The following is a 17,398-nucleotide window of genomic DNA, read 5'->3' on the forward strand; positions in this document are numbered from 1 at the left end:
TCATCTTTCCTTTACCCAGCTGCTTTTACTCGTTCATCTTCATCCACCAAAATATTATTTCTCTCCCCTCTTTATCTAATGTTTACCTTCTTATAAATATCATATTAACCTTTACCTCCCCCCTCTCAAAGATCCGTCCTCAAGGTCATTTTCTCATTTCTCAAAGATAAGTTTTCCGAGTTATAAATGATTTTCTGATCGCAGCGATAAAAAATCTTGTAAATAACAAGATATATTTTTGCTAAGCGAAAAAGTGTTGTTAACCGCCATATATTTTTTTTCATGGTTTAAGAGTTAGCATAGATAGCTACTGGATCCTTCTTACGAAATCTGGAAATTGATAACTTAATGATATATTTTTCTTAAATATTTTTATAGTTTGAAGATCCATCAAAATTGGCCAAAAGGATCTGTCTTCAAATTTCTAAAACAGCTCTTTTACATTTTTCAAAAATAAATATATCTATAAATTTTTTTAAAGAAGATTGTTTAAATATCAGGCGAGCCGGGCCTTACGGATACTCGGATAGGACCTGAAATTTTTTTTTTAATACAAAGGCGGGCCAAATATTTTAAATCGCGATTATTATATAATATTTAAATATAAAAATTAAAAATGAATAAATATAATATAAAATATATTTAAAAAAAATTGTTACACCATAAGAATAATATAATATAAAATATATTTTAAAAAATTGTTACACCATAAGAATAATATAATATAAAATATATTTTAAAAAATTGTTACACCATAAGAATAATATATCGTATTCATTCACTTCTCATATTTCTTATTTCCATTTTATCGATATTTAGAAAATAGTTAATAGTTTTATAAAATTAAAGGTATAAAATATTTTATAAATTATTCAATTAAGTATAATTATTTTTTAAAAAAAACTTTTTTATTAAATCAAAAATAATTTTCATCTTTCATCTTAAAATAATGAAGATAGTTTTTAAAGGTTCAGAATATTGAAAGAATAGGTATATTTATTTAAAAAAACATTTTTATAAACGGGGACCATAAAAAAATTTTTGCAACCAGACCGGGCAGAAATTTTTTTTAAAAAATAATGAACAGGTGGGCGGGCGAGTCGTGCAATTGTTACCTTATTAAGACACTGCTAAATATCTTAGTTTTAATTGGCATAGCTTGTTTTTTAAAATCGCACTCCCATAAAATCGATTTTAGTGAAGTAAGAACCATATAATAATAATCAAGCAGTATAAACAAAATTTACACTATTTAAAGTCCACAAGTTGATAATGCCAGGCAGATGAAACGTGGTAATCAATTGAGGTATGATCGATCGCTGAATAAAAAAAATTCAAAGAAAAGAATTATAAAATAAGAAGAAAATAAATTTTTGTTTTTAAATTAAACTTATTCATTATTATATTCAAAAATTATCAAACATATTTGTAGTATTCAAACATAGTTTACAAATCATATTATGGAATTATAAATCAATATTTCTTAAAAAAAATTATTTTACAACCGAATTAAAAGAAATATATTGTAATTTAAATAGAATGCAAATATGAGCTCGTTAGAGATAGAATGGAAATTAGAAAGTGTGATGGGCAAAGGAGGATTGAAGGAAGGGATTAATGTTCCAGGGAATTATACAATGAGACTTAAACTTGTAAAAATTCGTTTTTCAGTATCTGAATTGGAGACGGTCATGGGTCATGCATGGAATGTGGGCCTATATTATGTTTTCCAGCGAACGTGGGTTTGGAGAAAAAAAATTAATGTTGACTCGGGCTTGGGCTTAAAATTTTTCATTTAAATTTAGCTTTATTTAAAACATTTTGCTAACTTTAAAAAAAATTACTATTTCTTTCTTCTAATAATAATTTTTTGCCTTAATACATTGAAATATTGTTTATTTTCATTAAACAATAAATTAATTTTTAGATATGTGCGCAGGGCTTGGATAAAATATTTGAAACTTACTATGGACTTGGGAATTTTTTATTTATTTAAATATGTACAGTGTCGGACCGGGCCTAGAAAAATTTTATTGCGGGCCTGGGCCGGGTCTGATAAAAAAATTATGACCCATAAAGGCCTCTGATCTGAATTAGTTTATTCTTGCCTAAGATACCCTCCCTTGGATCATCTACTTTGGCAGATAAATTTGCCCAAGTCTTAAATTAAGATGAAGGCAGGAGAAGATACTGGGATTGCATATTCGACGATTAACATTATATCCCGGCTTATGTTGCAAGCAGAAATGGATGCAAGAAAAGTCGTCCAATAAGCCCTGATTGAAATGAAGCCGAATGAGGTTGAAGTGATTAAGCAGAGGTTGGAGGTTTTTTCGATTGCAGTTTTGATTTTAAATTTATACGTTAAAAGAAGTTTCAATGTAAAATATAAAGGTGGAACCAATTGTGTAGTAAAATTTTTTTGTTATGTTGGGGGAGGGGGGAAGATTTATACATTGAGAGCTAATAAAGATGTTTATTCATGTTCCAAACAAATATCGGAAGGGCAGCCGAAGTAGGGAATACATGAGGTATCAGGATCTATAAGAGAATCCTGATAAGTTAAGTTCAGTTAAGAGCGTCGCAATCAATGATAATCACATGTCTATATTTTACTCTACTTACCAAATAACTTGAGCAAAAATAAATATAAATACTGACCTGCATTAAGGTAAGAGCCCCAGTCTCTTCTTTTCCGGAAGTGACGATCAATTCTAAATCTGGATCATTATAGGTGTGAGATTCTTCCTTTTGACCATCGCCGACAAAATCTTCCCCGTTTATAATGGGTTGACCCAGAGAGGAATGAGAACATGGGCCGACATTGATTATATTATCGCATATCTTGTAAATAATTAAATATTTTTATATATAAAAATAAGTATTTAAAAAACTTGGAATCGGTATGAGAAATGATTGGCATGAGTCGGATTAGCATCGTCATTCCCGGTCGTTAATTTGATCCTCTTCGCGTCTCCATTGTAAATATTATTATGCGTGCCATCAATTGGATGATTATTCTAAGGTTTGATTTAAAATGGTCTTTAATATTAGGGGGTTTCTTTCTTAAGGTATAAATAGTTATATAATATAGAATCTGAGACAAGTGGTATCACCCTTGGGTAATAGCAGTAAGGGGGAAAATACCTTCTTTTTTTACAATTTTTTGATTTAATCTAAATATTTTGTGTCATTCGAAACAATATAAACCGCGTTTTAAAATCCGAAATATATAGGGGATATTTTTGTGGGGAAAAAATTTGTTATTTAGAAAAAATATAATGATTACCATGTTATCCTTATCATGGGCAGATGAATCGCTTGATAAATCATTTTTTACCTTTAAAAGGAAGCTATCCGAAATGTGAGAAGCTATGAAAATTAAGCCCGGACCACAAAAACACATCTAAATAATGGATTAACAAAATTAATTATTTTAAAAGAAATCATAATTTATAAAATTTTAAAGTTTTTTCGGCTTTCTTCGAAAAAAATCTTAAAATATCGTAGACCAAATGAATTTTTAAGCAAAAAATACCTTCAAAAAAAGTCTGAAGATTTTTTTTTACAAACCATGATCAACATTTGGTAAGTACAATAGGAGAAGACCCTGATATAATTTGGTCTTATCATATCTAAATTTAGGAGTACAAAGAAAAGACCGATTTTGATAAGATTTAAATAATCTGCCTATGGGAGCATAATTTATCCATAAAGGGAAATAATAAATACATTTGCATGAAATTCTCTACTCATTTATCTTCCAAACTACTTTTATTTTTTTAAAAAACGAATACTAGTAATTAATACTAAATATAAATACGTTTTGCATTTATATTTGTAATTCTTTTCAATATTATTTTTCATTTAAATACCGCTTAAAAATAAAAATAAGATATTTCATTTCACTTTCCATAACATTAAAACATTTATTAAAATTAATAACAAAGCAAAACTAACAATGATTTTTGCAATTATATTAAAATTTATAATATAAGCGTAGAATTACATTTTCATAGTAAATTGATATATAAACAAACATTAAAAGAAAATCAACATACACATATTCCATTAAATAATCACGCAAATGAAGAAAATATAATCTTTTATCAATATTAAATGTAAAACAAATTCATCAATATTAAATATAAAGATTCATCAATATTAAATGCAAAACAATTTCATAAATATTAAATGCAAAACCATCGGTGTCGTCAGCTAGTTCTGCTTTCTTTTTTATGTTTAGGTGTTTTATCACAAGACCTTTCGCTAAACAATTTCATAAATATTAGATGCAAAACAATATCATTAATATTGAATGCAAAACAATATCATTAATATTGAATGCAAAACAATATCATTAATATTGAATGCAAAACAATTTCATCAAATTAAATGCATAACAATATTATCACATTCATGAGAGGTAGAGTAGTCCTAATTGACTGGATAGCGCACATCGTGAACTGTACAGACAAAAATATCTATAATCTTATTACAAGAATAGTTTGTTCAGATATATTTCAGGGATCTACTTCTTAAAAAACATTATAATATAATTCATATTTTACTTCGGATCATTTTTATCATAAGAGCCTATAAGTTTTGTCAATGACATAGTTATTGCTAAAATTTTGAAGAAACCTCTACCTAATTATTTAAATAAAATGTTAATATAATATTTTATAAAATATAAATTGAGCAATAATAAGCTTAAGATATTTGAACATATAAATTTAAAGCTTATATTGGTGAATTTGTTTTACATTTAATATTGATAAAGATTATATTTTCTTCATTTGCGTGATTATTTAATGGGACTATATGTGTATGTTGATCTTCTTTCAATATTTATTATTATTATATATATTCCTTTACTAATATGTAATTCTTCGCATTAATTCATTAGATATACAATATATTATAAATTTTAATATATTTGCAAAATTCCTTGTAAATTTTTATTTTGTTATTAATTTTAATCATACCTTTAAAAAAAATACTCGGACCGAAAGATAAACAGATTTTTAAAAAATCCGGTCCGAGCCAGGTAAATGGTACCACTGCAGGTATCTGATTTTAACAAATGCTTTAATGTTATGGAAGGTGACGCAGTAGAATTTATAATATTCATATATAATAAGTATTATATAATCATTGAAACTTTAAATATGAATATATGCATATATATAATTCTAAAACAAATAATTCGAATATTTACTAAAAATTTAAGAAAGAAATTTTTATTATTACGTAGAATAATTCGTATTCATAAAATTTGAATCGAATCGAAACAAATGGAATATCAAATAGTTTTCGATCGGTCTAACGGCCCCAAATAAATGAATGTGACTGCGAAATAATATAAAGGCCCTTTCAGCTACTTTGTTTCATCCCTAATTTAATAGATGGATAAGAATTGTGATAAGGTTTGAAAAAATATTACATTTCCGAAATCAAAAACTCAAGAAAATGATGTCGATAAATTTATATTCCTATGGAATAGGATAACTCATTTTGATAATAATCACTTAACGGTTAATTAGTGATAAAGAATCGCTCCATTTAAGCCGTTTTTAGAAACGGCTAACTCAATATTTTAGCAAGAAAAATATTGCCGAAGCCTCGAGATAATAGATGTCGAAACCTTTGTGTCATTTATGAGCAAAATCTTCAGGTTTGGGTAATATTTTCTGAATTAAAAACTGAGTTAGCCGGTTTTAAAAATCGGCTCAAATACGACTTTGCATGACTAGTAGTAATTACTACTACTAATATCTATAAAAATGTCAAGTTGAATGTTTTAATCTTTTTAAAAGGCATTCGCCGGGATGTAGAAATGCTTAATAATAATATTTAAGCCTCATTTTTATTTTACCTTCAACAGCTCCCGAAAAGAGATCATTTAGATTTATGCTAAATCTAATTAATTGGCCGAATAGGCAACGATTAAATGATAATATATATTGTTTTAAAAAGTCATTTTATTTATTTTTTTAAAACAAACTTTAAATATTTAAACGGGTGTACAAATTACACACTTTTCTTGTGCTACTTTACTAAGTTTTTAATTAACTAATATGCTTTTTAAAAAAATTAGCTGAGAACTATGCTTACAATTTTTTAAATAATATGTGATTTATTGTTTTGCTGAGGAGGGGTGGGGGGGGGGGGGGGGGGTGAGCCTATATAATTATACTATAAGGCATTTTAACGTCATTGGCCTAGAAAGGCGTATGGGGGGCACAGTATTTGATAGAATAATATTTAATTAACGTAATCACATATCTATTTACTTTTAAGTATATAGAGGATTTTTTTTGTTAAATAGCGTTTTGACATTGAAACATGTGAATGGAGAAATATGGTAAAGGTCAATGGTTCGACTAAATGTAATCTGATTGTAACAGACTAAAAAAAATTTCGTGGAGTGGTCAGAATCTGGACCCTTGGCATTCACTAAGAAAAAACAAAAAATTTACATCACTAGCTATGGGCTTGACATCTGTCATCACCATATTTATCCGATGATGTATTGTGTGGTTAGCTGATCTCTCCCTCATATCTATCACAAAAAAATATCCTTCGCTAGCGGCTACCACAACTTTATAAGGCTCGTAAAAGACGGCATGACACGAATCATGCTGTAATTTTAGGCTCAGAGTATCATGATCTACGGGGTTAGATGAATAGGAAGGGATACCATTAGTGAGCGAGCTGGGGGCTAATTTATTGAGAGCTCGAGTCCATATGGGTACACTTTTGCGCTGATTGAGGTAGAGCAATGAATTAGTAGCTAGGATTAAGACGCCACCTTTTTTTTATTGAAATAAATAAATGTTAAAGAGAATTATGAATACTAGTCGAATTATGAATTATTCGTATTTGATTTGAACGAATCGAATAATTTAATCGTATCCGCACGAATAGTAAAATATATTATTCTTATTCGATTGGCAAAATTACGAATAGTAAATTATTAAATTCGTTCAAAAAAATCGAATGCGAATAATTTTTTATTCGATTCGCTTTTGAATGAAACTAGTTTATACTAGGCATTTGAAGAAACCTGCCAATTCAAAATAATTTTCATATTATTGGTCAACAAAAAAAACATGCTCTAATAAGGGAAAAAAACAATGTGGTCAGTATATATTATATCTCTCATTTGATTTATTAATGCAGGGGGTAAAGAAACCTAGAGGTTTTGGCACTGGAACGGCTCTGAGGCAATCGTAAGGTAAATCGCTCATAGACCATATGATAGGATAAACCCTTTGATACAAATTGATGGACAAAGCTATCATGCATACTGACTCTTGCCGAGTGGTTACCTTTCTGTTTGGATTTTAATTTTTATATCAATAAGCTATATTTAAAAAAATAATTTCTTTTATTAAAAAAGAGTAGACGTATAATATATAGACCTGTACGCCCACCAAACTACCGACTGCCGTCATGATGTTTATTATCGGCAGCCGGAGGCGCATTACTTTTTTAGCTGCCTCATCAAGAACGGAGTGAATTATCGCAACAATATAAATTAACATTAAATTATTACTTTTTGTAAATGCTTTTTAAGAAACGCTAAAAAAATATATAGTAAATTAGGGCTGTGCCAATCTAAATTTTTTCTAATCTATCCGATATCTTGATATATTACTACAAGACCCGATCCGATATTTAGATTTATATTAATTTACCCTCTCCAAACTAACTTCCAATAATGCATTAATGATTAAAAGTGTATTTTGATTTTTATAACCCCCAGAAATCAATTATCATTTGAAATGAGCAATGTTAGCTGCATGTAGTGTTAAAAATTGTGTGGGGGCCGTGCACACCCAATATGACAATTAGCGGCGACGCTGGCGCGATGACAATAAACGGGGCGTTTGGGGGAACACAAAAAGCGGGCGCATGGTTCCAATAATATATAAAAAATCCTGAGAGATATGATATCAGGAAATACAACCTCAAGAAAAAAAAATCCCACGAAAAAAATTGGGTTAGTTTTCAATTGTTTTTTTAAGAATTAAAAATTATATTTGAACTAGTAAAAATCGATGAAATATACATGTGACAAAATTGCATCAATCCATGAATAAAATGTTGTAAGATCTGCAAATTTCAAACGAAACTGTTTTGTCTAAGAAGTCTTCATTTTGGTACCCCATAGTAATAGTTAATCATTTGCCTATAATTTTTTTTAAATGGTTCATTTCTCCAAGGCTATCAGAGGTAAATGGCAAAAATAAACAGAATAGTATCTAAATGTGCATATTTATTGCACTACAACAGTGAAGACTAAGTATTAAATTGAGGATTCAATTCATGAATGTGTCTATATGAGTATAACTTCAAACAAAGGGTTGTCATGTGTTCAAGGCATTAGTGAACATTAACCCATCAGCTATTTTATTATTCAAGTGTGTCATCAATTTTTTCACCTATATTCTTTATCGCTTTCTGTATTTGTCAATGGTAATCTTGATAAACAATCTGGCACTAAATTATGTTTCCCCGGTCTATGTCCCATTGCTAAATTCCACTTTAGTAAACGCATTGATATTGAAGTATTATTCTCTTTGAGTGTTTTTGAAAACAAATATATTAGCGGTTTCTGATCTGTTGTTATCGTAAATTTTGTCTCAATCAAATATTCTTGAAATTTTTTTCACAGCATATATTATAGATAGAGCTTCTCTTTCAATGTTCATATAATTTGTTTCGGCTTTTAATAAAGTTCTCGACGCAAATGCTATAGGTTTTTCTTACCATCGCCTTCAATGTGAAATAATAATGCACCTAATCCTTTTTTCGAAGCGTCAGTAGCAATTCCTATAGGAAATTCAGGATTGTAAAAATTTAAAGTTGGCGGACTACTAATCAACGTTTTCAAATCATCAAAACATTTCTGATGTGCCTCTTCCCAAATCCACTTCTCTTTGTTTACAATCTTGTAAGCGGGTCTGCTAAGTCTGCAAAGTTACACAAGAATTTTCTGTAATAACTGGTCATGCCTAAAAATGTTGCTAATTCCTCTTTTGCTGTTGGTTTTGGCATGCTTGTAATGGCTTTGATTTTATCTTCATTCGGATGTATGCCTTTTTCATCTATATCATGTTCCAAAAATCTTATCTCTTTCTCCATAAACACACTCTTGTTGAAGTTTGGTGTCAGTCCATATTTTGTTATTTAGTCGAAGACTTTTTTTATGTTGTTCAGATGTACTGTATCATTATCACTAGTTATCAATAAATCATCTATATAAAATATGACATCTTTCATACCTCCAAAAATTTTATCCATTGTACATTGGAAAATTGCTGATGACGTTTTTAAACCAAAAGGTAATCTCGTAAATCTTGATATTGTAAGTAAATCTCTAGATTCTTTATGTATTGGTATTTGAAGAAACGCGTTTTTGAAGTCAATTTTTGTAAATTTTTTTCCTTTCGAAAATTTTGAAATTAAATCATTAATACGTGGTATCGGATATTAAGTCCTCTAATACAGGGTTTATCGTATTTTTAAAATCAGCACATAGGCTTAGTGATCCATCACTTTTATAAACTGGAGTGAGTGGACTTGCCCATCGTACTTCATCTACTGGTTCTATTATCTTATCATCAATCCATTTTTGTAATTCTTTTGTTATTAAATCAAGTCTTTTATATGGAACACATCTTGGTGGTATAATTTTTGGTTTAGCATCTTGTTTCAAATGTAATTTAATATCACTACGATATATAGGTTTTTTATTAATTTTTGAATTGCATTCTTTTATCAATTTTTCTATCATATCATTATTACTTTCCTCGATTAGATTCACAAATTTATTAAGATGTTTCCGAAAACTTTTATCCACGTCCAGAAGTGCAGTCTTGTCACTTTGGACTACATACGCATCTAAGTCTTGAGTTTTATCTTCATATCTCGCTTTTATCTATTGTTATTGGTAAACAGACGATAAAATTAATCTGAATGGACAGGTTAAAATTATTTCGCAGAAAGAGAGATCATTTTAAACAATTTATTTTGTAAAATATAATCGAATATATGCCTAAAAAAATATACGTTCTTACTGCAGCTGTTATATATTATCGAGCTAATAAGTCATTCGCTCGCTATAACATTTTAATATAGTGGGAGGAAGGGGAGGACAGAACTGGGAAATTTTACCACAATTCTAACATATCAATATTTTCATTTTCCTTAAGAATAATATTTTTCAACCATTAGCGCCATCTACTTTTTTCTTCAATTTTTGGTAAAAATGTATATTTCGGAAATGTCGATAGCGTCGCCAAGGTTTTGACATCGTATATATATTTATAAAAGGTGTCTAAATAAAAAGCAAAAAAAAAAAATTCAAAAACCTCACTATTTTGCTTAAAAATACAGGTAAAGCAATTTAGGTAAACCGGATGCTAAAAGCCTATAATGGCGCCAATATTTATTATTCTTTGTTAGTCCATTAGAGAATATCTTTACCTACAAAATGATATATTATAATTTATTTTACTATAAATAGTTTTTTAATATAAGCATTTTAAAAATTTTACAGATTCCAAAGTGGCTCTTTTTTGTACCTTTGATCCCCTATATCTCGACAACCAGGTGTACTAGCGAGCTAAAATAAACGACTTTATCATTCTTTTACCTATGTAAATAATTCCCGAAATTTTTAACAATTTTAAAAGGGGTCAGCCGATAAAGTGCCTTTTTTGATCGATTTGACATGGAATGGCCCATATATCGTATTTAAAAGAATTTAGTGAAGTGGTACAAGATAAGAATGAAACATTCTGTAATTGGGTAACCAGATTATGTTTGTTAAGTAATAAATACAGATTTAGTAATTAAAACAGAGCAATAGAGAGATTAATATTTTCAACCAATAAAGAAATACGTCAGAAAATTTCACAAGAAAGTATAGATATTCATGAGATAATGAAAATAGGAAAGGAGATGAGGAAGAAGCAGCATATGATAAAATAATTAATAAAATTGATAATATAAAAATAGAAGGAGACACAACCGAAATAAAACAAATAGAAATGCAGAAAGACAATCAAGCGGATACGGATAGAAGAATGATAAAATACGATGATCGCAATAGATGGGTAGATGTGCAAACGAATCACGTATATAGAAATCAATGGAAGCGGATACGACAATTATCAAAGAAATAATTATCAAGGGAATAATTTCAATCCGCGGTTTCAAAACAATTTTAATCTACGATATCAAAACAATTATAATTCTAGAGTTTATGATAATGATAGGGGGTATAATGGGCCAAGATCGTATAATAATTTTACAAGATTTAACAATAAAAATAATTATAATAACAACTACACTAACTATAGGTATAATAATAATGATAATCATACATATAATGAAAATAATTATAGAGATTATAGACATCAAAACGAATGAAGATACATACTAAGATACAATAATAATAATCGAAACAATAATAAGTCATACAACAACAGATATAGAGACAATAATAATAATCTATCCAGATATTCGAATAATATAAATACCGTCGATATAGAAGATATAAAGGAGGATAATAATGATAAAAAGGAACACAGTTTATTTAACATTGATGTGAATATAATATGGAAGATGATGACAGGGCAAAAGATGTTTACAAAGTTGCGATGTACCTTAATGAAATACCGATAGTCATGCAGATCGACACCGGGTCAAGATTTTCAATATTGCCGACTAATATTGCAAGAAAGATAGGAATTAAAGTCTTAAATAAATCGGACACGAAATAGAGGTGTTAGGAATCGTTCAAATAAAAGCGAGATATGAAGATAGTCCAAAGTGACAAGACTGCACTTCTGGGAAGAACGTGGATAAAAGTTTTCGGAAACATACTTAATAAATTTGTGAATCTAATCGAGGAAAGTAATAATGATATGATAGAAAAATTGATAAAAGAATGCAATTCAAAAATTAATAAAAAACCTATATATAGTAGTGATATTAAATTACATTTGAAACAAGATGCTAAACCAAAAATTATACCACCAAGACGTGTTCCATATAAAAGACTTGATTTAATAAAAAAAGAATTACAAAAATGGATTGATGATAAGATAATAGAACCAGTAGATGAAGTACGATGAGCAAGTCCACTCACTCCAGTTTATAAAAGTGATGGATCACTAAGACTATGTGCTGATTTTAAAAATACTATAAACCCTGTATTAGAGGACTTTAAATATCCGATACCACGTATTAATGATTTAATTTCAAAATTATCGAAAGGAAAAAAATTTACAAAAATTGACTTCAAAAACGCGTTTCTTCAATTACCAATACATTCTAGAGATTTACTTACAATATCAATATTTACGAGATTACCTTTTGGTTTAAAAACGTCATCAGCAATTTTCCAATGTACCATGGATAAAATTTTTTGAGGTATGAAAGATGTCATATTTTACATAGATGATTTATTGATAACTGGTGATAATGATACAGTACATCTGAACAACATAAAAAAGGTCTTCGACAAAATAACAAAATATGGACTGACACCAAACTTCAACAAGAGTGTGTTTATGAAGAAAGAGATAAGATTTTTGGAACATGATATAGATGAAAAAGAAATACAAGATAAAATCAAAGCCATTACAAACATGCCAAAACCAACAACAAAAGAGGAATTAGCAACATTTTTAGGCATGGCCAGTTATTACAGAAAATTTTTGTGTAACCTTGCAGACTTAGCAGACCCGCTGTACAAGATTATAAACAAAGAGAAGTGGATATGGGAAGAGGCACATCAGATAAGTTTTGATGATTAGAAAATGTTGATTAGTAGTCGGCCAACTTTAAATTTTTACAATCCTGAATTGCCTATAGGAATTTCTATTTACGCTTCGAAAAAAGGAGTGCAGTATTATTTCACATTGAAGGCGATGGTAAGAAAAACCTATAGCATTTGCGTCGAAACTTTATTAAAAGCCGAAACAAATTATACGAACATTGAAAGAGAAGCTCTATCTATAATATATGCCAGTGGCGTAGCTACGGGGGTGGTTTTCGGGTTTGAACCCCTCCCAGAGCAAAATTTTTTGATTATACGTTCAAAAGACTTAAAAGTGATTTTATATGAATTATATTTTTCTGGTTTTGATGTTTGTGGAAGGATATTATATTACTATTGAAATTATTCTGGATAGTATTATTATAAAGTCATTGAGAATAATCTAATAAATTATAATAATATATTATTGATGCATTTAAAAAATATATTTATTATATATTATCGAAGATATGGATATGATTTGTAAGATAAACCCGGCCGAAGGTCGGGCAAAAGGGCCAAAGACCCGTTAAAGGGGGTGTGGGGGCAAAGCCCCCCAGCTTTTATATTTATGGACACCCTCTAAGGAAAATTTCTAGCTACGCCACTGATATATGCTGTGAAAAAAATTTCAAGAATATTTGATTGGGACAAAATTTACGATAATAACAGATCACAAACCGCTAATATATTTGTTTTCAAAAACACTCAAAGAGAATACTTCAATTTCAATGCGTTTACAAAAACAGAATTTAGCAATGGGAGCTTATGATTACACAATAATACATAGACCGGGGAAACAGAATTTAGTGCCAGATTGTTTATCAAGATTACCATTGACAAATACAGAAAATGCGATAAAGAATATAGGTGAAAAAATTGATGACAAATTATGGGACATCCTAATAAACTTCAATAGAATAGTTAAAGAAACATATAAGGATGAAGAATTAATGGAAATAATTGATAATATTAGGAATAACAACCCGATAAAAAATAAAACGTACAAAAATATGGAGATGGTGATAAAGGATTGTCTTTTTAAGGAAAACAGAATAATAATACCGATGAACATGAGAAAGGAGATCTTACGTGAATTACACAAGGGACATCTAAGAGCAGGCAAAACAAAATTGTTAGCAAGAGATTACTTGTGGTGACCTGGTATAAATACAGAAATAGATCAAGAGGTGAAAAGTGATTTATGCAATAAATACACAGATAACCCACATAACATACAAAGCCCATGGGAGAAAGCAACTAAGATTTTTGAACGAGTACACATAGATTTTGCACAATTTTAAAATGACAATTTTATGGTATTTGTTGATGCATATAGCAAATTTCCAATAATAAAACGGATGAAAAACTTAACGACTGAATCTACGATAAAAGAATTGATGAGAATTATAAATTTATTTGAAATACCATACAAAATAAAAACAGAATGGTACTAATTTTACCAGCCATTTATTTAAAAAATTTTATGAAGATCATGAAATTAATCACATACTCACATCACCACATCATCAAGAATCAAATGTGCAATGTGAACGCATGATAAGAACGATGAATATGAGCATGAAAAGAAATATGGGAAACAACAAGAAAATAGATGTGGACATTGCGTTGGAAAAATTTTTGTTCAATTATAGAAACACGTCTAATTATACAACAAAGATGATACCTAGCAAATTGATGTTTTCAAGAACAATGAGGACTAAATGGTATTTATTGAAACCAATGGAAGTAAAAGAAAATATATTAGAGAGGAAAATATCGGATAATAGAGATATAGATGTAGGAGAAAAAATTTGGTATAAAACGTTTAAAGAAAATATTTGGGACAAAGGAATGGTGATACAAAAAGAAGGAAACTTAACGTACAGAATAGACAATGGACATCATATTATTAGAAGATATTTGGATCAAATAAAGAAGAGAGCATCGATATATAATACTGATAAAAATTTTAGAGGGGGAAGAAGTGAACAAGTTCAAGTTCAAAATTCGAAAATTCAAAGTCAAGTTCAAAAATTCAAAGTCAAGTTCAAAAGCGAGAATATGACCTGCGACATAGAAAATGATTGTTATAAATAAATAAAAAATTTTGTAAAAAATATATATATAAAATATATATATAAAATTTTGAAAGAGAAATGGGATGATCAATACAAACAGCAAATCAACAAACAATGTTCAACCAACGACGTTTCAACAATGATGTTCAACCAACGACGTTTCAACAATGATGTTCAACCAACGATATTTCATAAAAGATGTTCGAAAATCGATTCAACAAACGATAATCAGATGGTCAAACAAACAATCTCAAGATATATAAACACGAACAAGTGACAAATGGAGAAATTGAGAAACAAATGACTAGAAGAAACTGAAGAAAAAAGACATTTAAAAAAGAGGGAAATGTTAATTGGATAATTTTTTGAATATAAAAAATTTGATATTTCTTTTACTTTTGTAATTTAATGACCTTTAAACTTTATATTTTCCTAATGAAATTTTCGTAAATTTACTTTAACTTTTTATAAAATATAAGGACGAACTTGTCGAAATTCTTTTTTTATATAACTATTTTAAAAATCTTATTATTTCAATATGTAAAAAGTGTAAAAATTAAATAGTATATATATAAAACACAAAATGTTAAACATTTTAGTGTTAAAAGTAATAATAAAAAATAAAATAAAACTTAAATTAAATTTTTATATTCTTTCCATGCCTTCCGTTAATCTAAAAGTGATATAAGGTCTTCTGGATAGGATATAGCCCTATGAGAATATATTTACTGAATGATGTATTCATAGTTTCAACTATGCATCATCAAAGTAAATTATATCTTTCAATTTAACATTTGCACATGCAAATATGGAGGTTTTTTTCATGAGGTTTATTTTCCCAGGATTCCCCCACCCCCTTATATTACTATAAAAAAGTACATAAGTTCAATATTGATTGACTTATTATTTAAAAATTGGAAATTATTTAAATATTATCAAGAAATTTGAAGATTACCCTGCCCATGTTTGAAATGGTTCATATAAAATTAACAAAGTTGGCTCATAATATCCATGCAAAAAGGAGAAATCCAATATATTGGTTAATTTGGCAACCACTTGTTTAACATTTATAATAATCGATGATGGTAGGTGGAAGCATGATTTGTCTATCACATCTTTTATGCTTTTATTTTTATAAAAATATTAATTTGAATGTTCAAGAATATCAAAATAAATTATTTTAATATAATTATATAAGATAGAGTATTATTAAGTAGGCAAGTTGTAAAATTAATGAATAGTTTATTTATACACATGTTGTAGTTGAAATTAGTTATCATATGTATTGAATTAATAAAAAACTTAACAGCATATTAGGAATTTCTTATGTTACATTAATTTTTATAGCAATATTCAAAAAAGAAAAATAAATACTGCATAACTAAGTGGTGTATTTTAAATGTTTATATTTAATTTGAATATAGAAATTATATACATACTTATCATTCAATGTATTTTCAGATTTAAATTTGACATTGTCACCAAATAATTCAGTATATTCATGATTTTCATCTAAGGTTGATGTTCCATATATATTGGATAAAGGCAGTATAGCAAAATAATAATTAAAAAAGGACATAGTTGCACATTGAGATAGTGGATCAGAGGACAGTCTGGGTAAAGTTACACATGTATAATAGCCACCCTATAAATCTATTTATTGTTTGCCTAATTTTAATTTATACTTTAAAATCATCTGTTTCAAAATTATGAAGAGAAATTGTCTTCAGATTATAGCTAGAAGAATCAAATTGAATGATTGAAAACTAATAAAAAAAATAGAAAAGTTATAATTATTTTTTTAAATTACCCTTGCATCCTTAAATCCAATAATTAATACATGAGACTTAATATCACTTAAGTATATGTATCTTAAGCATGAAATATTTTCAAGAAATGAATAGGATCCAATTTTGTTGATATTATAATTATCTAAAGTTATGTTATATATAAAATTTCATCAATAGCTAACCATTGCTGGAATCATGAATGATATTATATATGTGCAACAAATTAGATCCAGATAATACTATATCTTTATAGTATAATGATGAAAAATGACAAGAAATACAATTTTCTATAATAGTTGGACTATGCAAAGTTTTTAAAATAGTATACATGCTTTTTAATGGTGTAACTAAACTGAGAATTGACAGGAAAACTCGAATGGACAGGTAAACTGAGAATAGACAGTTAGTTTATTTTATAGCCTATCAATTTTATTTTATAAAAATAAAATAAATGTTTTTATTTAGATCAAATTTATCCAAATTAATTTTATCTAAATAAATAAAATAGAATATAGAAGAAATTGGAGTCCATAAATTTAAAATATGTAAAACAGATATGTTACTTAGAAAATATAACATCCATAATAAATTTAAAAAATTAAATTATATTTCCGTTAGATGGCGTAATATATTAAAAATTTAGTTTTTAAAAAAATATGAATAATATGAGCATAATTCTATACTTTGGA

The 17,398-nt window shown here is 28.2% G+C and overlaps 1 protein-coding gene across 1 annotated transcript in view; it reads right to left on the bottom strand.

Moving 5' to 3' along the window:
- LOC135928120 (cleavage and polyadenylation specificity factor subunit 1-like) overlaps nt 1-16,665 on the bottom strand; it is a 37,227-nt gene extending 20,562 nt beyond the window's left edge. Inside the window, exons 1-9 of the mRNA XM_065464478.1 lie at nt 16,605-16,665; nt 16,359-16,564; nt 15,875-16,042; nt 7,199-7,338; nt 6,483-6,814; nt 3,290-3,406; nt 2,895-3,020; nt 2,662-2,844; nt 1,248-1,319 (exon numbers count right to left, since the gene is read on the bottom strand). Of these exons, the coding sequence (XP_065320550.1) occupies nt 1,248-1,319; nt 2,662-2,844; nt 2,895-3,020; nt 3,290-3,406; nt 6,483-6,814; nt 7,199-7,338; nt 15,875-16,042; nt 16,359-16,498 (1,278 nt within the window). The 5' untranslated portion in view covers nt 16,499-16,564; nt 16,605-16,665. The remainder of the gene's footprint in view (nt 1-1,247; nt 1,320-2,661; nt 2,845-2,894; nt 3,021-3,289; nt 3,407-6,482; nt 6,815-7,198; nt 7,339-15,874; nt 16,043-16,358; nt 16,565-16,604) is intronic.
- Between the last annotated feature and the right edge of the window lie 733 nt (nt 16,666-17,398).

This window comes from Gordionus sp. m RMFG-2023, chromosome 4, assembly GCF_954871325.1.
Source record: "Gordionus sp. m RMFG-2023 chromosome 4, tfGorSpeb1-WG-v2, whole genome shotgun sequence".
Taxonomy (NCBI): domain Eukaryota; kingdom Metazoa; phylum Nematomorpha; class Gordioida; order Chordodea; family Parachordodidae; genus Gordionus; species Gordionus sp. m RMFG-2023.